The sequence below is a fragment of the Pagrus major genome, chromosome 14, assembly GCF_040436345.1.
Source record: "Pagrus major chromosome 14, Pma_NU_1.0".
NCBI classification, from domain to species: Eukaryota; Metazoa; Chordata; class Actinopteri; order Spariformes; family Sparidae; genus Pagrus; species Pagrus major.
This window is the reverse complement of record NC_133228.1, coordinates 14970541-14995946: the sequence shown is the minus strand read 5'-3', so window position 1 is coordinate 14995946 and position 25406 is coordinate 14970541. Positions and strand designations below refer to the sequence as shown.

Genomic DNA, 25406 nt, shown 5'->3' with positions numbered 1-25406 from the left:
CACACACACACACACAGTCACTTACAAAACCAGATGAGACAGCATGACTGCTTAGAAGCTTTCACTCCCAGAGGAATGCTTGGAGATGTATACCCGCGCACACACACAGACAGTCAGACAGACACACACATGCATAAAAATACATCCTTCCACACAAATGCATGTACACATACTTATGGTGTGCTGCCATAAGCCAGAGACAAGCGCTTTGATCCCTTCAGACAGCAATGAGATTAATCCACTGTGTGCCAAAGTGAGTGTGTGTGTGTGTATTTGTTGTGTGTGTATGACAGACATGTTGAGAGCTTAGTATGACAAAAAGGGGCACGCCGTTTTGACACTTAGTCTTACAAGCTCAAATCAGGGCGCCTCGCTCTCCGTCTCCCTCTTTTCTCTCCATTTTTCTCGTGCCCTCTGTGCTTGCCTTTCTTGCCCTCTTCTCTCTGGCTCTGCCTGTCTTCTTCTTTCCTTTTTGATATTTTTTTCTCTTCTCCCCTGTGAGAGATTGAATCGGGAAAGTAGAAGCAATAAAAGACGTGCAGCAGTTAGAAGTTGTATTCAAATAACAGGGTTTTCTGAAAGTCCCTGAAACCATGCAAACCAGTGATCTTCGTCTGAATATACAGCGGAGAAAGAGAGAAAAAGTCTCCTTTTATAGTGCTGACTCTTCTGTATTGTAATTTTGTGTGTAATCTGCACATGTATCATTGAGCTCTCGCACCAATTAAGAGCACTGGATTGAGCTGAATAAGAGGAGGATTTAAAATGGGTACGAGGAGCAGAGAACAAGAGCGAAATGCTCAGAAAGATGGACGAGAACCAAACACATCAGAACAAAAAGAAACAAGTGAAGAGAAAGAACAGATAAAGGAAAAAAGGATGCGGCAAAACTCTAAACTCGCCTGTTTTCCTCGGCTGATTACAGGTTGTGCGTGCCAGGCCATCAAACAGATCATTAAACAGCAATTAAAGAGGGAGAGGGAGCAATAAAAGGGAAAACATATCAAAAAGTAGAAAACAAAACATTCTTTTTTTTTTATTCAAAGCCTCTGATTGTACGTTACGAGTGCCAAACGATTACATTTCTATTCTGGAAATAATAAAACCGAAGTAGACAGACCGGCAGAGGAGAACAGGTCAGACTAAAGACAGATTGATACTCTGAAAAAGAAAGAAAGATGCTGAGTAAGAAAGACGTCAGATGGAGCAAGAGAAAGGTAGACTTATAACCTGACGGCTCTCATGTCAGCAGCGTAATCACGGTTATAAATTACTGCACAACTACAATGTGAAGAAGCTGTTTCCATTTTAAGCCTTTATCCTCCTTAATGGGAAAGTTGGCTCACAGTGAGACATTCAAGTCAGTGGATACGCACAGTGAACAAGGAAACTGATCACATAAACGTACAAGATAAATGAAATGAAACAATGGATTATTTCTCAGCCAAACTAAATGAAGTCAATCATCTGGCTTTTATTTTGCTCTGAAAATAGCAATGATAGCTGTTAAAGATAATGAAAATAATTGTCATTTTATAGTATTTTGTTGCAACTAACTGCGGCTGTCATCAGTGCTCTGTCCCACCAGTGTAAAAACTTCATGTGAAACTCATTACTGAAGCATTGCAGTTTGTAAAAAACAGATTACTTGGTTATTTTCCCACTGTGAAGAACTTTATTTGAAATAAGATGGAAGCAGATAGATAAACTTGAATCCACCATATTTGTGTACCATGTAAACATCAATTTTACAATTTGTGGCTGCATTTAGTTACAATTCTATGGTAATGCAGATATAAGGGCGGATAGTTTGACATGCATTTTTATTGTTTTTTGTTTGCTGTTATTGACATATGTCAGATTTAAGAGTGGAAGCCAATGGCTGCTTGAAAGGTCAATAAAAATACATTCAGACACCACATTTTGGTTTGAAAAATGGTAACCTGTTAAATTAAATATATATGTGACTTATCGTAAATGGGCAAAAGGGAAGAAATCACTAGTATGGTGCTTTATATTGTTCTGGGCTGTTTCGTCCATATTCGACTAAAATTAAGATTTGCCATTCAGTATTTCATTAAGTAATTAAGCAACCATTTTGCTGTTTTGTAATTATTATTTATTTTGCTTTTTACTGGATAGAGACAATGAGGAGGCAGAAATCGGGAAGAGGGGTATGACACAAAACAAGGGTTGATGGCTGGAATCTAACTGGCGAAGGTTGAGACTTTGTGGCAGTGGGGTATGTGGCTACCAAGGTGCTCCATTTTCTGGTGTTTTTATTGAAGCAACAAAGGGTTATGTTATCCATTCTTTCCATTACTTCAGACATTTTGCAGTTGATAGTTTGAAACCTTTATCATGAAGCGGAGCTCAAGGAAACCACAACAGTTGTCCATTTTGGCTGAAGCTGAGAGGCTTAAGACATCACAGCAAGTGACTGTAGTACTTTCAGTCATACGGCACACCTCTACCCACCTGATTTTAAATCTTAAATAGTCTACTGAAGAGACATGAAATTGCAGAAGATGAAAACATCTGATTAACAGCAAGGAGACTGCAATAAAATTACTTGAAACAATCATAATTCCATCATTGTTTTCCAGTTTGAGGTTTGACAGCCGCTGTTTGCCTTGATGCACCCAACTTGCGTAACATTAGTGGATAGAAACGCAGGTTATTTGTTTTCTTTTCGTTGAATTTGAGGGAAACCTGTCTACGGAAAGGAACTAGAATGTTATTAACCGTACAGATCGATCTGCTTCTCAATCTTTATAAAGATCGCGTTCTAGGTGTGTTGACTCTGGATGGTGATCAATAGAGCAACAAGCACTTCTTTTAGAGCATACTGACGCCTTTACTTAAGTTTACTGTGTCTGAAAAAGGTGTGAAGCTGCAATTTTGACCAACAGGCAGGAGAGCGGAGCCGCACCACGGGGAGCGTGTATAGATACAGTGGATCGACAGAAACACATTTGTCGCTCTCACGTTGTCAAATCAAGCGAAAATATTTTTAAAGATCCTCTTTCATAAGCATTGAGGAGTCGCAGGTGTCCATTACTGTGACTGGTTTGTGCTGACAGATCGTAAGCAGATGTTTGGTCTCTGTGGCACAGCGTAGAAATGGATTTACTGTAAAGAAGCAGAGTGAAAACAAAGCTGCATCTTTAGTCACACTTCTCAAAGTCTGCGTGTGTGTGTGGTCCCATGGAAAGAGCAAACTCCCGCAGACCATGGATAATGCATTTTTACACCTTTCTTATTAGTCACAGTGTGTGTGTTTAAATGTGTGTATGAGAGGGAAACAGAGACAGAGTGGTGAGGGAGCAAGAGAAGAGGAGAGTGTTTTTTCAAGAGAAAAAAGGGGAAATGTGTCAAGAACAGATCCTCATTCTGTCATGCGGTAGTCCCACCTGCCCTCCTCTGTCTCTCTCCCTCTCCCCCTCTCACTGCCTTTGTCTCTCTGCCTCCCATTCCACTCCCTCTCTCCCCCCCTCACGTCTCTTTGATTTGTTTTCCCTCCAAATCCTCCAGTTATTTTATTCCCTTCCCTGTCAATGCTGTTTCTTTCTATGTGTGTGTGTGTGTGAGTGTGTGTAAGCCTTCTCGCTGTCTTTCTTTAAGCCTCTCTGATGTACAACAGCTCCTTGAGGGAAGCTTTTCTCTCCCTCTCAAACACACACACACTTTCTCTCTTATCCTATGCACCAGCTTTAACCTATTTTCCTAACGCTCTCTTCCTCGCTCCCTCTCACTTTTTCCAGTTCTCTCCGAGGGTCTCTCGTCCCGTCTTCTCTCTCCGTACTAAATCATTCATATCCAGTGTCTCTGACCCACTTCCACTATAGTTTAAGACACACACACACTCAGCTTTCAAATAGATCTCACCAAAAATCCTGCTGTTCTCAGTGTGTTATTGTACATTATACAGTGGGCTACTTTAATCTATGCAGTGTCAGTCAAAGATAAAGCAAAGTTCCTTCTAAATCAGGACCTTTCTGCTGCTGTGTGCACATTTTCTACTCTTCTCACTTTCGTATAGTCTTAATAAACAAGTAAACTTTCCAGATCAGTAAACACATTTTTGTTTTTGGCATTGAATAAAAGCCTAAAGGGAATCCTTAACTGTAATTCCCGATGATCATTTTTATCATTATTCTGCACTTTCACCATCCAATTATCCCTTTGATGTGTTTGGCTTAAAGTAGCCCTCGAGAACAATTTCAAAGTTTTGAATGCAGTTAACGACTGCGGTAGGTGTCGATCATTTTCTCTAATAACTCCTGTTATAATCTAGTGAAGTGAAGCTTTGCGTTGGCGGGAGGGAGCAGCAGTAAAATGGTTTACTATAAACTAAAGCTTTATTGGCTGTCTATGCTTTGATGGTGCACACATGGCAGAGCAGCACTAACAAATGTTTCATAAAATCTGCTCTGATGTGTGCGTTCATGGCCCTGTGTTTTCTCTTGTAGGGCTATAAACCCATGTGAGCGTGTTTGTGTGTGATGCTGCTAGAGGCATTAGACTCTCAGAACACTTTCTTTCAAGATGCACTTGACTCCATGCCAGATACATATACTGTATGTCCAATATATTCAATGTATAGCTGTGTGTGTATGTTAAATGGTATGTGAAACTTCAAAAAATGTAACATTCCTTCTTCTGACTTTACATTTTTCAATCCTCAGTATTTAGAGCTGTGAGGCATTGCAGCAGTCCACACCTCAAATGTGTGTGTGTGTGTGTGTGTGTGTGTGTGTGTGTGTGTGTGTGTGTGTGTGAGATAGAGAGAGAGAGAGAGAGAGAGAGAGAGCAAGAGAGAGAGACAAAAAGAGAGAGAGGGGAGTCAGCACAGAACAGATGAGAATAGAGGGCCAAGTGCTTGCTGGTTATCTGCCCCAAGACAGAAGCTGTCAACTGGGAGAGAAATACTACTCTGCAGGGCTCACTCTGGAGACTCAGAAAGTAAACTAGTAGAGCTGTCTGTGTGTGTGTGTATGTGTGTGTGTGTGTGTGTGTGTGTGTGTGTGTGTGTGTGTGTGTGAGAGAGAGAGAGAGAGAGAGAGAGAGAGAGAGAAAGAGAGGGAGAGGGAGACAGAGAGACTTGAAGAGAGTCAAGACAGAAGAAGGAATTAGCAATGGATTTAATTTTACATCCATGCGTACAAGTAGATTATGCACAGTCAGGAGCACCAAAGCTTGTCATCATGGTGTGTGTGTGTGTGTGTGTGTGTGTGTGTGTGTGTGCATGTGTGTGTGTGTGTGCGTGTGTGTGTGTGTGTGGTCTCTCAATGAAAAAGCCGTCTGATTATCAAGCAAAACACTGACAGAAAGTAAAAGATAGAGAATGTTTAAGGAGCAAAAACAAAGATAAAAGAAAGGAATGAAGGAGAAAAACGTTTGTGTGTGTGTGTGTGTGTGTGTGTGTGTGTGTGTGTGTGTGTGTGTGTGTGTGTGTGTGTGTGTGTGTGCCTGCAGGCAGCATTAGCTACCACTGAGAGCCAGCTGTGCCCTCCTGTTCCTCCACTCCTTTCTCTGTAAAACCACAACTTTTGATATAATTCAGTTATTCAAAATATTCCAGACAACCTTTCTCTCCTTCTCCTTTTGGACCGGATTCAAGATTGTGGTTGTATTGCGTGCATGCATAAATTTGTAGAGAAACTGTGCTGAGTTTGTCACCCTGCTGAAATTTAAGTTGGAATTTCATATGTTTCAATTCGACTTTTTAAACTAGCATTAGACAAGTTCTTTTGCTATAACTTCTCATGATGAAATAGATTTTGATTACACAATGTAAGGACTGTAGAATAATGACACCATCTACACTTAGACTGGTTCCCTATGAGCTTTACTTTCACTATGCAATTTTGTCTGCCGCCTGGTACGAAATCTCACAGGAAAATGACGACTCGATTCAGGGTACAACCTTATCTGCTTTCATGTCTCCATTATAGACTAAATTAATGTTTTTTTCTTCTAGTGTTCTTCTAACCTGATGCCAACCTGCACTGTAGTTCTCTTCAGTGAACACTCTTCTGTCCTGTCTTTGTTTTCAAAGCAATATTGGTAATTTCTCCACAGAAATTTGGAAACAAATGCACTGTTACTCATGTCATTGGTAATTGCTCGGCTCTGAGGAAAACAGAAAGTGAGCTGGTTGTCGTTGCGACAGCTGTGCCAACAGTAATACCACTTGGGAATGCTAAGCAGGAAAATTGGAAAAGTTGTCTGTTTCAAAGCTACAGCAGGCATTATTGATTCATTATAACTATGGTTAAAATAGAAACCGCTACATGTCAGAGACAATATTCAATTGAAGGCCTGCTTAAAAACAATGTGTGCCTGCCTGTTACCAGTGACCACCTGCCCCTTTGTATTTAGTTTTTTTCAAAACTGGTCAGTCAGCTAGTTTGCCAACATCTAAGCCAATCTAGCCAATCACAGAGGCAGAAGGATTTGCAAGGGAATGTTCTTGTCAGGTATGGACCAAAATCTATGTACCATCAGCAAAAACAAGCTCATATCAAGCTAAAACACTATGCTTACAGTAAATGTATACGTGGTTCTCGTTGACACATCCTTAGTCTTGTTCTCTCAGGCTCACCAGGTCTTTTGCATGTTTTAAACGTCTTATACCTTCCCCCAGGCAACTCAGCTGAGGCTAAACTGACCTCAGGTGGCCACATCCCTTATTCCCCGTAGCTGTAGCCGAAATAAACTTAATATTACAATCAAAACAAAAAAGTGCAATGCGTTGATTCTTTTACACCGTATTTCAGCTGCTGAAATCCACAAAATTTTATCACACTGTCAGTAAAATCACAGCACCCCATTAGTGCTGTAATTTTGGTGCTGATTTGCAGGTTCTTTGATCTTCCAATCACGCATCTCAGACCTGCCGTGTCCAGTCACTGCTGCTTAATTCCATATAATTAAGGCTTATTTCAGCTGAAATAGGCTGAATATATCTGAATGAAATGAAATGACAGCAACCAAAGCTCATTCAGTCTTATTTGTTTAAAGCAAACCAAAGCGCACAGCATTCGTGATTACAGTAAATATGATAATCACATTTTTCTAAATCCCCCGTCGCCAGCCTCTCGCCTCAAAGCTCACTCAGTTTCCTGACTTTGGCCAATGAGGGTAGAAATCCTTCCACAACGTCTAGCTAGCATTAGTCTACAATAAGGTTTGGTGGAGGGTAACCTCCCTTCACAGAAAGGAGGTCGTGCTTGACACGCACCACGTCCTGCAGGGGTTAAAGAGTAAACTCTGGCGTCCTCCAAGCAGCCTCCTGTGTAACCAGAGCAGACAGTGTCAGGGAAAACAATGGAGGGCTGCCTTGTCCAGTCGGAAAGAGAGAGCAGAGAGAGGGGATTATTTCTAAAATAGCTCTGTGTTTGTCTTAGACAGACACTGGCCAATGTCAGACTGGGCTGAATCTACTTTACACACACACACAGAGACACACACACTTAACTCTTACACACATGTATGCGCAGGATAAAGCCCTGAATACACACAGACAACTTGTGAACATTCAAACACACTGAAATACACATGAAGTACATCCTTATGAGCACACACGCACCTACAGGAAGACATGCTGTCATAAACACAGACATACAACTGTCACTTGAACACACACGCACACACACACACTGTAGATTGCAGTAGAGGGTGACAGCATGAAAGAGATAATGCAGCACACGCGGGAAGCCGCTTTGGTGTGTGTGTAGAAATATGTGAGTGATCTAAGACCAGGCATTAGTGTTTCTGATAAAGTGAGGGGCCTTAAGTGGTTTTAGGAAGGAGAGAGCCCCTGCTTGTGTGTGTGTGTGTGTGTGTGTGTGTGTGTGTGTGTGTGTGTGTGTGTGTTGGGGTTGGGGTCAGGTGCCTGGTGTGTTTGTGTGTGTCTGCTTATTATCTGCCTTGTCGCACCGGCGATGACATCATGGCACACGACTGCCGAACAACGGAAAGAATGCCTCCTGTCTTCTTTACAGACGGAGGGAGAGAGGGGTGGGGAGATAGAACGTGTGATGAGGGATGGAGGTGAAGAGAAAGGGATGAGAAATTCAGGGCGGGCGAGAGATAGCGAGAGTGAGTTGCACCATTGTTACCCACTTATTAATTACATCCACATTACTAATGTTTTTCTTTTAAATCAAAAATGTCATTTGTGTTAATATTTTGGGAAAGAAAAAAACCAATGGTCAACCCTACAGTATTGTCGTAATAAAAATATCGCCCAGTCCTAGATAGAGTCCGACCAATATATTGGTTGGCAATATTGGTCTGTCACAGATTCATCAGTATCAGCATGAATGCGCCGGTATGAAAGCTTTTTTTTTTGTATAGATCATATTGCAGGGTGATTATTACTTATTAATGTTGTAATGACTTTAAAAAATGTGTTTATCAGCCATTAAATCAATATTTAACTTTAGCTTAACCATAGTTTCTTTTTCCTTTTTTTTTGTTTTTTTACTCATGATCACGATTTATACTTTAGTTGTCATGCAGTTATTGTAGACAAAAAGAAAATGTTGGTATTGTTCACATATGCAGAACTGTACAATACCAAAAATGCCAAAACATTGCACGGAAGTAACAATGTAATACAAGCAACTCTGGAAACTTATCACAGCAACAATCATTTTATCCTCTGTCTCACTTATTGTGAGGTAAACAGGTGACCTGTTACCCTGTTCACACTACAAAGTGATCTACCAGGAATGTGGCCTTGGACATTTTTGACTCCGCACTACATCGTTGGATGATGTCGTCTGCAACAAAAGTTGGGCCAGGTTCAACAATCCTGCATTTTTGCTGGTACTTCCTTGTTGGGAACCCACCTGTGCCAACACAGTCTCACAGGTGGGTCTCGTTGACATAAATGACGAGGCTGCGTTTAAATGGTATTTTTGTAATACAAGGTTACACTTGAATGTAATCCTGAGGCAAATATGTCACACTACTACACACACAGATTGTACAAGTAATCTGTCGGATTGTCAAAAGGTGTTGCCAAAATAAGGAGAATATGAGTGTGTGAGACCTCTTTAGCAAGCTTTTTTTTTTTTGCTCACCGTTAGTAGACCTTCCTTTATCCCACTGTGCGCTTCATATTGCTCCAGAAAGGAAAGACTTGAAAGGAAAGTTACAGATCTAAAGGCTGCAGATCCACTGGGAACCTTTCTTCCTCACCGCGCTGGCTGCAGTGTCTTTGTTACTTTCAGTGGTGAGGACACATTGCCAGCCGAGCTGAGAGCATACTCTGTTTTAAGAGCCCTCTGACAGCAGAATTATCTAAAGATTTGGCAAAAGAGAGCTGCACTTGAAACAGATTTTAATGATCACATAGCAACAGCAGTAGCCACAACCAGCACTTGTTACAAGCACATGTTTAGCTCTGCAAGCTGAGAAGGCCAAGCGGAGTGTGTTTTAAGTGTGTGTGTGGAGATGAAGGGAGAGCCATTGAGAGGCCCAGAATGAGACGAGTGCATCTGGAATAAATATCATTTTATCACCGGGGTTTATAAGTGCCATGTGCTGGCAGGTAACTCTCAGATATGGTATAAAACTAGACGCACTGTTAGCTTTAACAAGACTAATGTTCCATTAGCCTTTCTCTGGATGTGTGTGTAAGCATGTGTGTGTGTGTGTGATTCAGTATGTGTGTGTACCAGTGGAAGGAAAAGACTGTCACACTGTCCCTAAGTCTTACAATATGAAGAAAATAAATGTTCTATAGAAGCTCACATTTAATGAAATCTGATGAAGAGACAGAGTGTTTTGGTTTCCCCCAACATTATCACGGGCATGTTGAGACAGGCTTAATTTGAATTTATAGGTTGGTTGTATGGATAAATGAATAAATCAAGGTTACAAGTAAGGTATCAAACTTCAGTACTTCTTTTGGTTACAACTGTGACATGTCTCCAGGACTAATCATCAGAAATTTTCAAGTGATGAATGTTTGTATTGAACTCTTGGTCAGATTGTTATTCTTGTTTATAAATTCTTGAACTGGATATTTCTAACAAATGTGTTAATTTTACAATTAATTTTATGAAGACCAAGTTCTTGTGCCTGCTGTTATATGAAGACAAAATTATAAACAGGAACATTAAAGAAGAAAAAGGGTTTTTGTCAAATCATCTATGTGAGGTATTTCAAAAAGTATCATGTTGGTATTGGCATCTTAACTCAAATATTATAGTGACATTTAAATTACCTATATACATAAATATAGGCCTTTTTTTGTTTACAGTCAGAATCTCTTCCAAGTTTCGTCACAAAAAATACAATAAACCTTAGATTGCTGAAGTGTTGTAAAAATACATTTCTACTATTAATCATGAAATAAGAGAAATATAAAGGTATAATATCATAGAACGTAATGCTACAGTATCACTTCTTTCTCAAAATGTTGCATCCACATTCACAAATCTATAAAGTATCTGACTAATAAGAACTGAGCAGGCTGACAGTGACCAGACTTGCCTAAAGAATCGATCTAAGAATCCCAGTCTCAACTCCCTCAGTCCAGATGCATGATGGGACACTTGTACACCAACAGTGTGGTCAGTGAGGTTGACCAAAGAATTTGTGGGTCTTCGCACAGTCCAAACATGTAATCTGTCTTCATTTAGACACTCTCATCACTGCATTCCTCACTGCACCACTAGATCTTCTTCTTACATGAAAACACAACGTATTTAAGAGGCAAAATTCAGACAGACGAACAGAGAGGCAACATATTTGTTCTTTTATATGCAAGTTTGCATCTTTTCCTGTGTTTGAACCTTGTGGGATTGAGGACAAAGCTTTATGATTTAGATTCTCTCTGGAAATGGACAGAATTCTGAGAATCCGGAGCCTTGGGTGTCCTCAGACGAGGCCCGGCCAGATCTGTGGCTGATGGGACGGATGGGATGCGGCTTGTTGCTTCCTAACCACATGGAATGCTATCTATCTGTCAGCCCTACTGACAATCCAGGCAGGGGGGAGAGATAGAGAGTAATACGCCTCAGGAAACAGAGAGTGGGAGGTTTTTATGTTGTTAAATAAAGTCAAAGGTAGTTAAACACAATGATTAATTGCTCATTTTTGTAGCTTTGGAGCCAAATACCATGCGCCATTTGTACTTAACCTAAGTTATAGGCTCCAAGCCACCGTTTTTCCAATACGTACACAGCTGAAGTTTTCATAAGCAAGACACTTCCCACTGCCAGCTCTCTACTCTGTCGCTGGGTCCAACTGTCTCCCCATTATTACAATTTTTCCGCAATTAGAAAGAGATGTTCGTAGTTCCACGGCAGAAAGGACCAAAAGTAAAGCTGAGAGAGGGTGAAAAACAAATATTTGTTGCCATTTTTGCCTTTACTTGATAGTAAAACAAGCGACGCATATGGCATAAAGGTCCCCACCATGAACAAACTGGAAACATCTTTATTGTATGGTATGTGTCATACTTGACCACTAGGAAGGCCCTAATTTTTGGAAAAATACTCCAATTTTATCCTTCTAAATCAGCTCCAATTAAAAGGACTTGTTGACAAGCCATGGATTCACCATGACATTAAAGCTGACACAAATTAGTATCTAGCCATGCAGATCATTTTGGTTTCCTTTGTCCAGATTTTGAGATATTCATCTTTGGGTTTTCTGTCTCCACCCAGATTACCAAGGGAGGTGACTGGAATAATTTTGTGTGGTGTTCATAAAGTTGTTAAAAGACATTTCAGAAAATTGTTACTTTGGATAATCTGCAGGAAATTTCCGACGAGTTCAGGAAAGAGATGTCGCTGTTGAATGGTTTCGATCTCATTTTGCCGTGCTGTAAGGTTTGGCAAAAGAGGAGACAAATGCAAGACAGACGGGTTGAAAAACAAAAGGCGAGCTCCAAAAATGAAAGGCAGACAACAAAACAGACACAAAGCAGGCTGGTGCAAATTTAAAAAAACTAAAGAGAGAGATACAAAAACTTAACACAGAACAAACTGCAAAAGGCATGTGGAACAAAACCAGGAACACTGAAGACACATGATGAGCTAATGCAGGAAGACACGAAGAGCAAAACAGGACTGGGTAACACACGACAAAACACGGAAGCAACACAAGGACTAAAACCGACAAACTGACAAACAGTGAACGAAAAACACAGACTTAAATACAATAGGGAGGGAAGACTAATAAGGGGACAAATAAAGGCAATCAAAAAAAAGGCGAGAAACAAACAAAAACAGGAAGTCTAAAACAGAACATGACACATGAGGATGAAACCTACTAACTAAAACAGGAAATAACGTGTTTTTAAAGTTCAGAAATTCAAGCAGTTAGCACTCCAAGTGTGGCTTCAGTGAAATCAAATTGATTAAGTACATTTCTTGTATTGCTAACAAAATGTATGATTGTTCTCTGTACAGGCAAGAGGCGCTGCTGGCAGCCATAAGTGAGAAAGACGCCAACATCGCCCTGCTGGAGCTCTCCTCATCCAAGAAGAAGAAAACCCAGGAAGAGGTGGCAGCTCTGAAGAGGGAGAAGGATAGTCTGGTTCATCAGCTCAAACAGCAGGTAGGATTACTGTAAACACATATACTTTGACATCCAAGTGGACACCAGGAAAGTTGTTTGGTCAGTTATTTAAAAGAGAGAAGTGATGGAGAGGAAAAACTAAAAAAACGAGAGAACGGGAGCACAGGTGAGGTGGCGATGACGAGGGGAGCAAAGAAAAACAAGAGAGGCAGAGAGAAACTGAGTCCAGATGTGACCACAGTCCTCCGACCACCGAGAGTAAATTTAGGATTAACCTACCCCTCCCACACTCACCACACGCATACACACACACACACACACACACACACACACACACAAACACACACAGAGTTCAAATGCTCTACAAATCCGGTGACAACACTTTCATATGAATTTGTATTTATTTACATTTTCTGTCCACAGATACACACACTAACACACACAACCTCACACGTCACTCTGCTGGTATGGGTACACCTTCACAGACTTGCGCGCACGCACACACCAATATGTACACATTCAGCCAGGCCAAAAACAAGGATATAAACATGACCAAATGCCTCTGTGGTTCCACACAGAGGTCTATTCACACACTCAGGGACACACTCACACACAGTAAAGGTTCTCGTGGGTCCAGTGAATTAACCAACCCCTTAGTGAATGAGCCTACTGGGAGTTTGGTGGATTTCTTCTTCGCTGTAGTTCTCTCCATCTGTATTATTTCTTCTCTCTTTGTGTCCGTATCTGGTTCTCTTCTTCTTTTTCTCTTCTGTTCACAAGAAGGTCAAAAGTCAGAGCTGTGGAGGTGTTTTTCTAGCCGTTTCAAATAAATGACATGAATATAATTTGATGATAAGACTTTTTCCACATTTTAGTGGTCTTAATCAAATTTCTTATAATACAAAGAGTCATTTTGTTGTATTTGTCATGTTCAGAAACATGTATTTATTGTTTTACAGCTGTTCTTTTTTTGTAATGACTTGCGAAAAGATGAGGACCCAAATGCAGACATGAAAGTCAGATTAGGAAACGAAAAAACAAGCTTTAATAACATGAGCTGTAGTCCAAAATCCAAATCCAGGTAATGAAAAGGGCAGGAAACAACACTGACAAAACAGGCTGGGGAAAATCCAAAAGACTACAGGGAAATAAAAGAATTAAATAAAGTACAAACCAGGATGAAACTCTTTGCAGGACTGCAAAAACACAAGGGACGAGAACATGAGGAGCAAACGCAGAGACACCAGGAATGAAACAGGACCAGAGAACTTAGACGCTGGACTGACGTGGGGAAACAGACAAACTGGCAAAGACACGGGAATGATTAATAAATAAAACACAGGTGTACACAGAAAAAGGGCGGGAAAGAGACTAAGACAGGAAGTGAAAGTCACAACAAGACACATGAGGATAATAACTAAGAAATAAAACAGGAAACATCAAAAACTGAAAACCAAAACCATGACATTTTTCCATGATTGCATGTGTCGGTATTAGTAAGAGTGAGAAAAGGGTCCTACACAAGTGTACAACATGTTTAGATTTAAGAGCCATAACTGCCATTCAAATAATAATGATGAAGTTGTCATCCTCAAAACCACTCAGATAGATAAGATGTAACAATTCTTCTTTTGCAAAAGATTTCCAGTTATTGTATATTGCCAAAAGTCCACTTAATGGATCGAGTAAGCTCAAAAGGATTCTGCGAGATGGATGTTGCACGCTTAAGAGAGATCATGTGCATGTGTGTGTGTCAAAGAGTGTTTGAATCGGTGTTTAGGATAAAAAGCAGGGGGTGTTAGAGAGTGGCTGTGTCAAATGAAGTCATTACAGCATGCATCACTCTCCTCTCTCTTCCTCCCTCACCCCTGTTTCTCTCCATCCTATTTGAAGTCATTTATGACACCTCAGGGTCTCGAAGGTGGTTACTGACAACACAGAGACTCTACTGTCTGCTGCCATGTGTGTGTGTGTGTGTGAGTGTGTTCAAGGGTGTGAGCGGTTTTACTCCCCTCTTGGTGTCTCTCTCGGTTTCTCTCTCTTTCTCTCTGTGGTGTCATAAGTTTCAGTCCCTCAATGATGGATCACAGCCGAGACTTCCTCAATATTCCCGTCCGTGTGTGTCATGTATGTGTGTGTTTGCAGTGTAACCATCCAGCCAGTTGAGGCTGGTGTGGTATTTTTAGCTTGCTCCTTTAGAGTGACATACACACACCCTTTGCCACTGATAGCCTGCCTGACAGATGGACAGGGACAGAGTATGAAATTATAATGAAGAATAAGTCAGTGATGACGAAAATAAGTCGGTGAGCTGTACACGAATGTTTGCCACGAGGGGTAATGACTGAAGTGTAAATGGAAAGCAGAAGTTTTAAAGTTTTGTAAAGTTTATGGTTCACTTGTACCTGTCTGATAGACGGTCCAAATTGCTGTTTTTGGAAGTTTCTCTAGTGTTTTTTGCCGATCATCTTGTTGTTTGATATGAGATCAGAGTCAGTGTGTTCTGACTGTGCAGACGCTTTGCTACTATAGTGCTTAAATGTCGCTGACGACTCACATCTGGTCTGAATTCAGGTTCGAAGCACCACCGTTACCAATGATGGTTAAGAGGTTCAGATCAAGGTGTACAATGACTGAATGAATGAGTAGAGTGAATGCGAATATGCAGTGCATGCGCTTATAATGAAAATAGGCTTGCAAGAAAACTTAGTTTGGTGCATGCATCAGAGAAGATTAACATAAAAGAAACATAAAAAACACACCTGCGTGGGTGTTAAGAATATATGGTGTCCCTGAAAGTGTTTCCTGTGTTTTGCCCTTTGACCCCCAGCTGCAGTGTAGACAGGAGGCTGTAGATCAAAGTGACCTCAGCTCTCGTCACTCTCCCTCTCTTCCTATCTTTCTCACAGTCTCCTTTCTCCTCACTTTCATTCTCACTTTTAATTTCTTCAGCAGCGCGGTGAAGAGACAGACACGAAATCCATGTGAGAAGGAGAGAGGGAAGTTGTGGTGAAGAGTGTGTGAAAGCAAAAAGAAGAGGGAGTGATTATAATATTTTATGAAATGGAACAAGAGAAAGAAGAGGTGGAAGGTGAGGAGTATACCACCATCTGTCCTTGCAGGAGACACATGTGGTTAACATTTACAGGTGGTGCATGTGTGGCCGTGGCCTTGGACATTGTTCCGCACCTGTGTGGCTGAAGCTTGGCTCTAATATGGCCATTTTAAGACTTTGGCTCCTTATGTTAATGGCTTTGGATAGCTCTGTAGGATGATGGTTTGGTATTTTCCAAGTTCGTAGGTGTTATTTTTTTTACCTAACCCACAACAGTCTTAAACGATATTGCAGAAATGCAAAAAGAAAACCTCAGAAAAGACAGGGAACATTAAACAATCACAGATCCAAAAAACATTCAAAAACATGTTTAAATCTCTAAAACATAACCAGACTTTGTGGTTCAAAACAACACTTCAGACACTTGAAACCTCTGAAACATTGAATCCTGTAAACGATGAGTGTGTGAAGGATTTAATTTAGAAGTAGCTGCAGTTGAAAAGGGATATTTCTGGTATTTAGGACAGAAATCACTTAGTTACAGTTTATATTCATGCGCATGAAATCCTGAAAACTTCTTTAATACAGCTTTTGTAATGTTTTCCCTCTAGAGTCAGCTGGATTTTATTAATTTGTCTCCCTCTGTACATCATTATTTGTTAACAGTTATCATGGCCTCCCCAGCTATTATTGTCAAAAGTGAAAAAATGTGGGTCTAATCTAATTTATGACTCCTTAGAGACTTTAGTATGAAATAATTCCCCTCAGTGCTCGACTCAGACACTTTTCATTTTCATTTGTAATTTTCCAGTTATCAACAACTTTATCTTTTTGACCGAGAAACGGGTGAAAAAAAAGTAATCTAATTCATTATCACGATGAAATAGGTCTTGTCCAACCATGACTCAGCAACTTTTCCTTATTGATAATTACAAAGATATCAACAAAGGGTCTTCTTTCACCACTGGAGGGAGAAAGGCGAAACAATAATCTAATCTAATATTCCCCAGAGCCTTATCACGATGAAATTATTTTCGTCTAAGCATGACTCAGCAGTTTTTCCCCCTAACTTAACTTTGCGTGTTCATTTGTTTCTCATTCTGTTCGCTGTCAGTGGGTTACAGCAGAGAGCTGCAGGAAGGATGGATGGAGGGGGAGAAGAATAAGAAGGAGGGAACAGTGAGGGAGGAAGAGGAGGAGGAGGAGGAGTGAAATAATGGTGTGATGATTAGATTAAGTGAGGAAGAGAGTTGGCACAGAAACAAGTGAGCTGAGGTCAGCATTCCTGACAATTAGAGAAAAGGGGACGATGTAAAGAAAGGCCAGGGAGGAAAATGAGAGAGGAGGATGAGGAGAGGACGGTGTTAATTTCTTCCTTTCATTCAGTTTGTTCTCTTCTCCACACATACCTCTCTTTTTCCCCTCACCTGTACTCAGCCTGCTTTCTCTTCGTGTCCTCTCCATCTTGCACACATCTTCTTCCTTTTTCGATCTGTAATTGCTAACATGTCTGGCAGCCAGGACATGCCAGCGCTTCCTTCTATTTTCTCCGTACCATGCCGTTTATTCCACCTTGACATTTTGTTATTGTGATTTCACATCAATTCATTCAGCGAAGAGCTTTTCTGGGGAAGCAACAAGCTAGCTAAGAGCTTCTTAACTGTCAGTCAGAATGTTTGCTTGTTCACTAAAGAAAAAAGACAGCCCCTAAAATTTATTCAAAAGACACATATGTACCATCGACTGTCACTTAACTCTCTGCTGGTTACACAAAACAGGAGGTTAAATAAAAGTGAATGATCGCAACTTACAAGAATTTTAATTGAAAACATTCAAAAATTAACTGAAAGTATCCACAGAATGTGAAAAAATAAGTTTTGACATTATGACTATCTACTGAAGTTAGCATGCTAACCAGCTAGCCCGGCCTGGCCCGTCTCAAGGCTCCCTGTAAGCACCAATACTCTCGCTAAATGAGCTAAGTACATAATGACAGCAATGGTAATATGTTGTATTGCACTGTCAAGATGGCTTGGTATTGGTCAGTGGCACAAATTTTAGAGCCAAATTACACAGAATTTGCACATATTTAGTCGAGCAATCGAAACAATTAAATTGAAATGAATTGATTTAGCTGCATTAGCTCAGCATTTTAAATGCTGATGCAGCCAAACCAGTTAATTTTTGTTGGAATATGATTTGCTATGGACCACATGGAGACAAAATCTATTTTGTTGGTTTGACGTCTGACTCTAAATCTTTGTTGCATGTATGTTTCAGATATCAAGAACATTGTTGAGGTCAGTACAAAATGGAAAGGGCAAAAAGAACAAAGGGGACAAACAATAAAATGAAAACTAAAAAGACAAGGAACTTGTGAGAGTCAGAACAATGACAAGAGGAGAAGAAAGGAAAAGATATGGAAATGAGGACATGTTGCCGAGACGATAGAGGAAAAGAGTGGGAGAGAGAATTAGTCACGGATACGGGGGCATGTTAAGGAGCTCAAAAGTCAAGAGGGAGAGAAAGCGAGAGAGAGGAGAGGAAAAAATAAAAAGAGGAGAGAAAGAGACTTTAAATAAAAAAAACTAAGATCATTATAGAAAGAGAGAAAGGAGGACAAAGGAGCACAGTGTTAGGTACATTTTGTTACAGGACGGATAGACTTAATCATAGAAAATACTGTGTCCAAGAGAGCTGAGAGATAAAGACAGGAAGAGGGAAAAGGGAGGAACTCTGGGGATTATTTAGATTCAGAAAGCTCTAAGATGAGGAGAAAGGAGGGGACAAAGAGGGATACAATGTGTTTGCAGAGGGGTAGGGAGATTTGGATGTAGAAAAGCCATGTTGGAGAAATCAAAGATCAGGTGCCCTCTCAACACAGCTTATCCTCTTCAACTTAAATCTGCCACCTCTCACTCCTCCTTTGTTGTCCTTTGTTTCTTTCCCTGTCCCCAAGTCTTTCTTTCTCTAAAATAAGGAGAAGCAATTTTTTTTAATTTAAGTTTAATCGTTTATTCATATTTAGTGTGTTCAGACGTCCATCGCTCCAAGTCAAAGCCAAAGACCCTGCTGATGAAGAGAAAATGTATAGAACAGAAGCAGACTCGCAGAACAGAGGGATAAGAAGGTATAGAGGATGGGGACTTAGGCTAGAAGTGTAGTGATGACAGTTCAGAGAGGCAGAGGACAGACAGAGAGATGGATGTATTTTCCAAACGTATCCTGGATTCGACCTCCAAAAAACAAATTATCTCAAAGCTTTATATATTCTTCATATGGCTCCTTAAAGAAGAAAAAATCCACAGCTTGAGTTATCACGCCAAATTGTTAAAATGTGGAAAATCTGTGAAAGGAGGATGTACTGCTGAGGGTTCAATTCTGTGTACACTTGCCAAAGAGACATCATTTTGTTATGGTCAGCCAGATGTTTTGGACTGCTCTTTCAGCTCATCAAATCACATTCCCTTCGATGTACCGGACTTGTGATGTATGGACACAGACAAACTAAATTATGTCAGCTATACACAGGACATTTATGGTTGTTTTAGGGTCCTTTCCGCTTAAGTAAAGACTCAAGGACTGACTCATTTCCAAGCATTGGGAGCTCTGGTCTCACAATTGAGGTGTGTGTTCAAATCCCACTTCTGACAGAGAATTTACCTCAAGGTTTCATCCCTGTATCTTGACGACCCAGCGTTATCTTCTTTGTCTATAATCTTATCCCGTGCATTTTGAGGAGAGTCATCCCAGAAATCCAGCCCTACACAATTTTGTATCTTTTCAGTCCATGAGAATTAATGCTATCAAGAAATCTGACCCATTTTTCAGTTAGGTTGAAGCCTGGCTAGCTCAGTCGGTAGAGCATGAGACTCTTAATCTCAGGGTCGTGGGTTCGAGCCCCATGTTGGGCGTTGGTCTTTTGGACTCCTGTCCACTGACAGAGCCGATAGTCAATGATAGCTGAACCAAGGACAGATATTACGTGGTTGCTGTAAGGTAATGATAACTTAAGTGGTCTTTGGTTTCCAGATGTCAGGATGGCCAACTGGTGCAAGCGCCTGCTTAAAGAATTGACAAATTCTTCCCCAAGTGGACCTTGGTTCTCCAGTTGACAAGCGTGTAACCTTAAGGAACATGCACAAAACATCTTTTTGGGTTGAAAAGATAATTTGTGGAGTTTTGTGAAAGTCAATAAATAATTGAAATGGTTGCAGTTAAGGACTTTGTCGGGGGAAGAGGAACACACAAATAGAGACAAATAAACACCACTCCACAACGTCAGTGTTTGTGTGTGTGTGTGCGTGTGTGTGTGTGTGTGTGTGTGTGTGTGTGTGTGTGTGTGTGTGTGTGTGTGTGTGTGTGTGTGTGTGGACTCCAAGTTCTGTACTTATGCGGTTTCAAGATGAACTGTTTACTTTCCATGTTTGTTTTAAATATACGTGTGTGTTTATTTTAAAGCTGTCTTTATAAAATGAGGAAATGAATGTGTGTGTGTGCACGCCAGGGGAGGCTCTCATCAAATTGACTTATGTACATACACAAACAAACACACACAGTTATATTGCTGGAATACACACTTGGTATAGTACTGTCTCCTGCTCACACACAACTCAAATGTTTCATTTAGCTTTCAGTCAAACACATATGAAAGTTGGTACTTACTTCTTTTAGTTTCTGTCAAACAGACAGACAGACACACACACACACACATACACACACACACAAAACCTCAGTCTGGCCTGTTTAAGCCCCTGTTCCTTGTGGGGCTCAGTGAGAGGCTAAGGGGATTTAGATTGTACAAGACTGACAGATTTAGACTGACTCCCTCCCTCACTTTCTCTGTCTGACTCCCTCGCTCACTTCCAGGCCTACTGTAAAGCTTCAAATGTAACTATAACATGTGAAACAGATGGAGCAGCAAGAGAGGAGGAGCGAGCTGAGAGGAAAGAAAAGAAGGAGAAGTTAAAGGACAAACAGGAAGAGATGAGAATGATGGGGGAAAGAAGGGGAGAGAAAATGGAAATGACAAAATGAGGATAGTCTGCACACTGTATGTTGATGTGTGTTTGTACATCAAAGTGTTCTTGTAAGTGTGTGTGCTTTGTGTACAGCACATGTAGTGATTTACAGGTCTTGTATGTGTACAGACTAATATTTGTCTTAGTCTTTATGGATTTCTCCCCAAGTGGCAAGTTAGCAAGTCTGTTATTTTTCTGCAGCAGTTAACAAGCTTCACAACAGGTGGTATGTCAAAGGTTGTGTGTGTGTGTGTGTGTGTGTGTGTGTGTGTGTGTGTTTGTGTGTGTGTGTGTGTTTGTGTGTGTGTTAATGTGTGCAGTTCAAATTTGCAAAATACATGATGTCTTTATTGTTCCCTTTTAAAACAACCTAACTGACCTAATATTTAAAACACAAATGGAGAGTTAGAAATGATCTCTTTCCATCTTTTTCTTCCTGAAGATTCCTCGCTTTGTCTCCATGACTTTTTCTCGGTCTTTCATGCACACACACACACGCACAAAGCGTGTGTTAGCGAAGGCTAAGCTCATGGCAGTCGTCCAACACTCTCCTCTCTTCTTCCTCTCTGCAAATTAACTCCTGGAGGAATTCAAGGCTTGGGTTTTCCTCTTATCACACACTGCTTTCTGGTGTTTTCTCAAACATGAATGTAATTTTCTGTTCCCAAAATGCGTGTTGTCACTGCTTTGTTTGTGACTCTGTCTTTCTCTTTCTCTCTCTGTAGACTCAAAACCGGATGAAGTTGATGGCTGACAACTATGAGGACGACCACCTGAAGGTCTCCTCTCCAAACTCAGAGCAGCCCAACAATCACAAGCCCTCCCCAGACCAGGTAAGATCTCTGCTATGAGCCTTCACCTGGGAAAAATGTTTAAGTATCGTCCCTAATACACTCCAAAAACTAATCATTACTCTTCGGTTAACAGCATGCTCTAATTTAACATTTCCAATCTTCCTATAATTATCATTAACAAGTCTATGTTCAAGTAAAAGACTTTACAGTCAATTACAGCGTTTCACATTTCGATATTTGGGCGTATTTGAAGCTAATGTCCTTTTAAAAAGTTTGCTGTTTGTCTACAATTTCTGCTTCGACAAACTAACTTCCTGCTTTCTCCAAACTCACGCTGCGGCTGGACCGAACTAACCAATAGGACGATGAGGAGGGCATTTGGGCCTAGCGAATCACATGCCTTCTTTCTCTCTCAGTCCGCCATTTTGTACAGAAGGGTGAGCGTCTTCTTTATCTGGTTCCAACCACATTTGGATGTGCTCGTCATTCGTCCTTCGTCTTTCTTACTTTTGTTTCATCCGTGACTTTTGTGATCTGGTGCTGCGATTTTGTCATTTCACTCCTTTTTTTATTTCACTTTCGCCATGCTCATTTTTTCAGTCTCAATCTTGAAACCCTTCTTCATCTTCATCTGAAAGTAATTTAAGTTTGCGTAAGAAATTTGTCATTTTCTTGTGTGAGTGACTGCAGTGAGGTCCATTCATTACTTCAAGAAGAATATTTTCGAATCAGCTCTTGAATTATGTTTTTCATCTGTTCAGTATCTCGACTCATTCTTTTGATTTCATTTCATATCATTTTTTCCACAACTTTCATTTTCTTCATTTTCATCCTATTTTATGTGTGTATTTTTACACCTTTCGACACTTCTTTCTGCCTTTCTTAATAACTTTGATCATTTCCTTTTTTTTGCATTCATCTCTCACATATTTTCATTCATCTTCTACATGTACGTCTTTGTAACTGTGCATCAGTTTCTCTTTCTTACTGGATGCTTCAAATGTCCGTCTCCATGCTTTATCTTCTTTCATGACATGTTAATCTCTCAGATGAACCGGCTTGACAGTATATGTGAGATGTACTGGATGATAAGAAAGCTGCTGCTTTGCCAAAATGAACAGTAAAAGTACACAGTACGCAGTGGTTGTTTCCAGTGTTTATAGGCACCGAGGTCATTAATTGCACATGCAACCTTCAAGTCAAGCAAGAACAAAAAAAATCACTCCTACAATCAATATTAACACATTTAATGCAGAATAGAGTCGTTCGCAAGACAATACATTAGATTTAAAACTATGCAATGCTTATAGTATCTTTTAAATTTGGCCTCACAATCTTAAAGGTCCAGTGTGGAGAACTTAGTGGTATCCAGTGGTGAGGTTGCAGATTGCAACCAACAAAATACCCCTCGTCTCATCCTCCCCTACAGTGGCCGCTAACAACATGAAAAATGGAAAAGGTCCCCTCTACATGGTGGACTCTATGCTCCCGCTGTAGATATAGAAAGATGATGTAGAAGGTGTAGAAAGGATTATTCTAAGGTCACAACAATTCTTAGTTTCAGGTGATTATACACTAATGAAACTGTAATTCTGAATATTATATTACATTTCTGCCAAGGAATCCCCCTAAGTCCTCCACACTGGACCTTTAATATTCTAAGTATTGGTCTGGTCTGCTGGCAAGACAGTGGAGGCCGTACCACATATGAGTAGCACATGCTGCTTTTAGCACAGCTCAGTTCCTCCAGTGGGATTTCCCGTTGGGATGCTAAAAGCCCAAAGGTTCACTAACGGATCTAAGTTTGACCCTGGTTATTAATTAGCGGTAGCGCCTCCCTGCTGAGAGAAGCAGGTCAGCCAGCTGACTCTCAAGTCTCTTTTTGTTTCCGTCTTCATGAGCAGTTGCACACACACGTGTACTGTACAGACACACTTCTCCTTGGTGTGTAAGGCGGGTAATTCGCCATAGTGCATTACATCAGAACAGTGAGTGATTGTGTTTCTTTCAGTAAGGGAATTCTGTCCGACATTTGGAGAATGAAATGCTTCAGAAACAACTGGAGCAGAGACGCACAGGAGAGCACTCTTAACACACACCAAGCATTGTTGAGGACATTTTTATGGTATTCAGTGCTTTTAATGGTCTTCAGTGGTATAGATGCATCAGTGGAAAAAGACAGAAGAGGTGAAAATGTGTATTTCTATCAAAGAGTTCAGTGTTTTGGATTGGAGGTTTTCATTATTAAATGACTTCATGAATTTGTTATATCAAAGCAAAACAGGAGCTCAAATTTTGAAATAATAATACTTCTGATGGTGGTTAAATTATTGATTTTTTTTATTATTAGTGAAGTTAGTTATTCATGACTTACTTGACAGAATAAAATTAGAAGACTAAAAGAACATTATCTCTTGTGTGGTTAATATTTAGTGCAATGTGTTCTCAAGTGTTCATATACACATTGACAAAAAGAAGAATACTTGATATATTGGTTCAATTGCAGCCAAGTCCCTCACCCCACAACAGTAAGGTGAATGAAGAGCCTTTAAGATGAACTGATCTTGAGGAGTACAACTGCATTAGTGAGAAAAGTATAATTAAAGGTGCGCTATTTAGTTTTGGAAACATAATTCAAACACATTTACAATATTAATAAGGTGCTGAGACAAACAGAGAAACCTTTATGTAATGAATATATATCCATAACTGAATAAACAAGCTCACCTCTGAGGGAAATAAGGTCTTCAGAACAGTGTTTGAAGCTAGAAAGTTGGCTACTTAGAAGGGTCCTGCAAATATTAAAAAGGTAAACTAGTATGAAATTGTTTCTTCTTTGTTTCTTCAGTTTATTCAGTCATGAAAATCAGTCAAGGAAGATATTCTTCTGATTAAAATTTATCCCCCAAAACTACGTAGTGCACCATTAAACTCTGCTAATTTACTTTAAGTGATATCTCGAGGAATCGTCTGTTGGCTTGAGTGTTGAGTTCGGAAGAAGCGAGCTTACCAGACCTCTGTAGCCCGCTGCTCTTCATTGTTTGAGGTTCCTTTTGCCGTTAACTACTAGCATTACTCACTCGGAAACTCTTACTGGACTGTCTGTGGTTTGGTTGCATTGTGGGTAATGTAAGCGCCAGGTTTTGAATGCATGGAATACCAAGCGGGTTCATATCCCACTGGGAGTGTTTCGGAAGAAGAGCGTCTTGCCTGCCTGATGTTGTTGACTTGTTCAGATTGTGTTTATTTCATAATTTCATCTTGATTTTTGTGCTTCCACTGTGGTTGAGTAGGCTAAGGAGTTAAATCATTTAGTTATTTGTCTATTTTAAGGTTGTTTATTGTTAATATTTCCTACTTTGCTGTGCTGTAGACCGCAAGTCTGTAAAGGGTAGATGCACTATGCCATTCCGCTGTCTGACTTCCTGTCTGGCTCGATCTGCTTTGTGCAGATTGATGCGGCTGCAGTCTGCTTCCGTCAAAAAAAAAAGACTTGGCACTTATATTCCGAGGAGCAGAACTGAGAGCCGCCTCTGTGACGCTGCTGAAATGTGCCGTAACGCAGCGGAGACGGCCCGATGAATTTTGGGGGTCAGACAGTGAAGTGCAATGCCACATCGACAGAGAAGTCTGCTCTGTCTATACGCTTGGTTTATCTTAATTTACCCTTGGTGGTTTTGAACAGAACGCGTTCTGTCAATATATTCACTGTCAAATAATAATTATTTCCTTTTTGAATTAATTGTCCAGAATTAATTGTTTGGTTTGTTTGTTTGGTTGGGGGCTTTTTTCCCCAAAGCCGAATATATTTAATTTTCAATGAATAAACACAGAAAAGCAGTCAATAATCACATTTAAGAAGCTTAAACAAGCAAATGTTTGTTTTGAAAAGTTGAAGGATTTAGCTAAATATTTGCAGATTAATTCTGTATTGATTGACTGATTTGACTAGCTGTTTTGACTGAAAACTATTTTTCCCTGTGCAGATAC

At 40.3% G+C, this 25406-nt stretch overlaps 1 protein-coding gene and 1 non-coding gene across 4 annotated transcripts in view; both read left to right on the top strand.

Moving 5' to 3' along the window:
• The window catches only part of LOC141008223 (ELKS/Rab6-interacting/CAST family member 1-like), a 132356-nt gene that overhangs the window by 84363 nt on the left and 22587 nt on the right, over window positions 1–25406 (top strand). For all 3 annotated transcript variants that reach the window (XM_073480481.1, XM_073480480.1, XM_073480482.1), the window contains 2 exons: window positions 12438–12585; window positions 21348–21455. In XM_073480481.1, coding sequence (XP_073336582.1) covers window positions 12438–12585; window positions 21348–21455 — 256 coding nt within the window. The remainder of the gene's footprint in view (window positions 1–12437; window positions 12586–21347; window positions 21456–25406) is intronic.
• trnak-cuu (transfer RNA lysine (anticodon CUU)) lies at window positions 19443–19515 on the top strand. Its single transcript has one exon. It is a non-coding gene; the product is annotated as a tRNA-Lys (tRNA).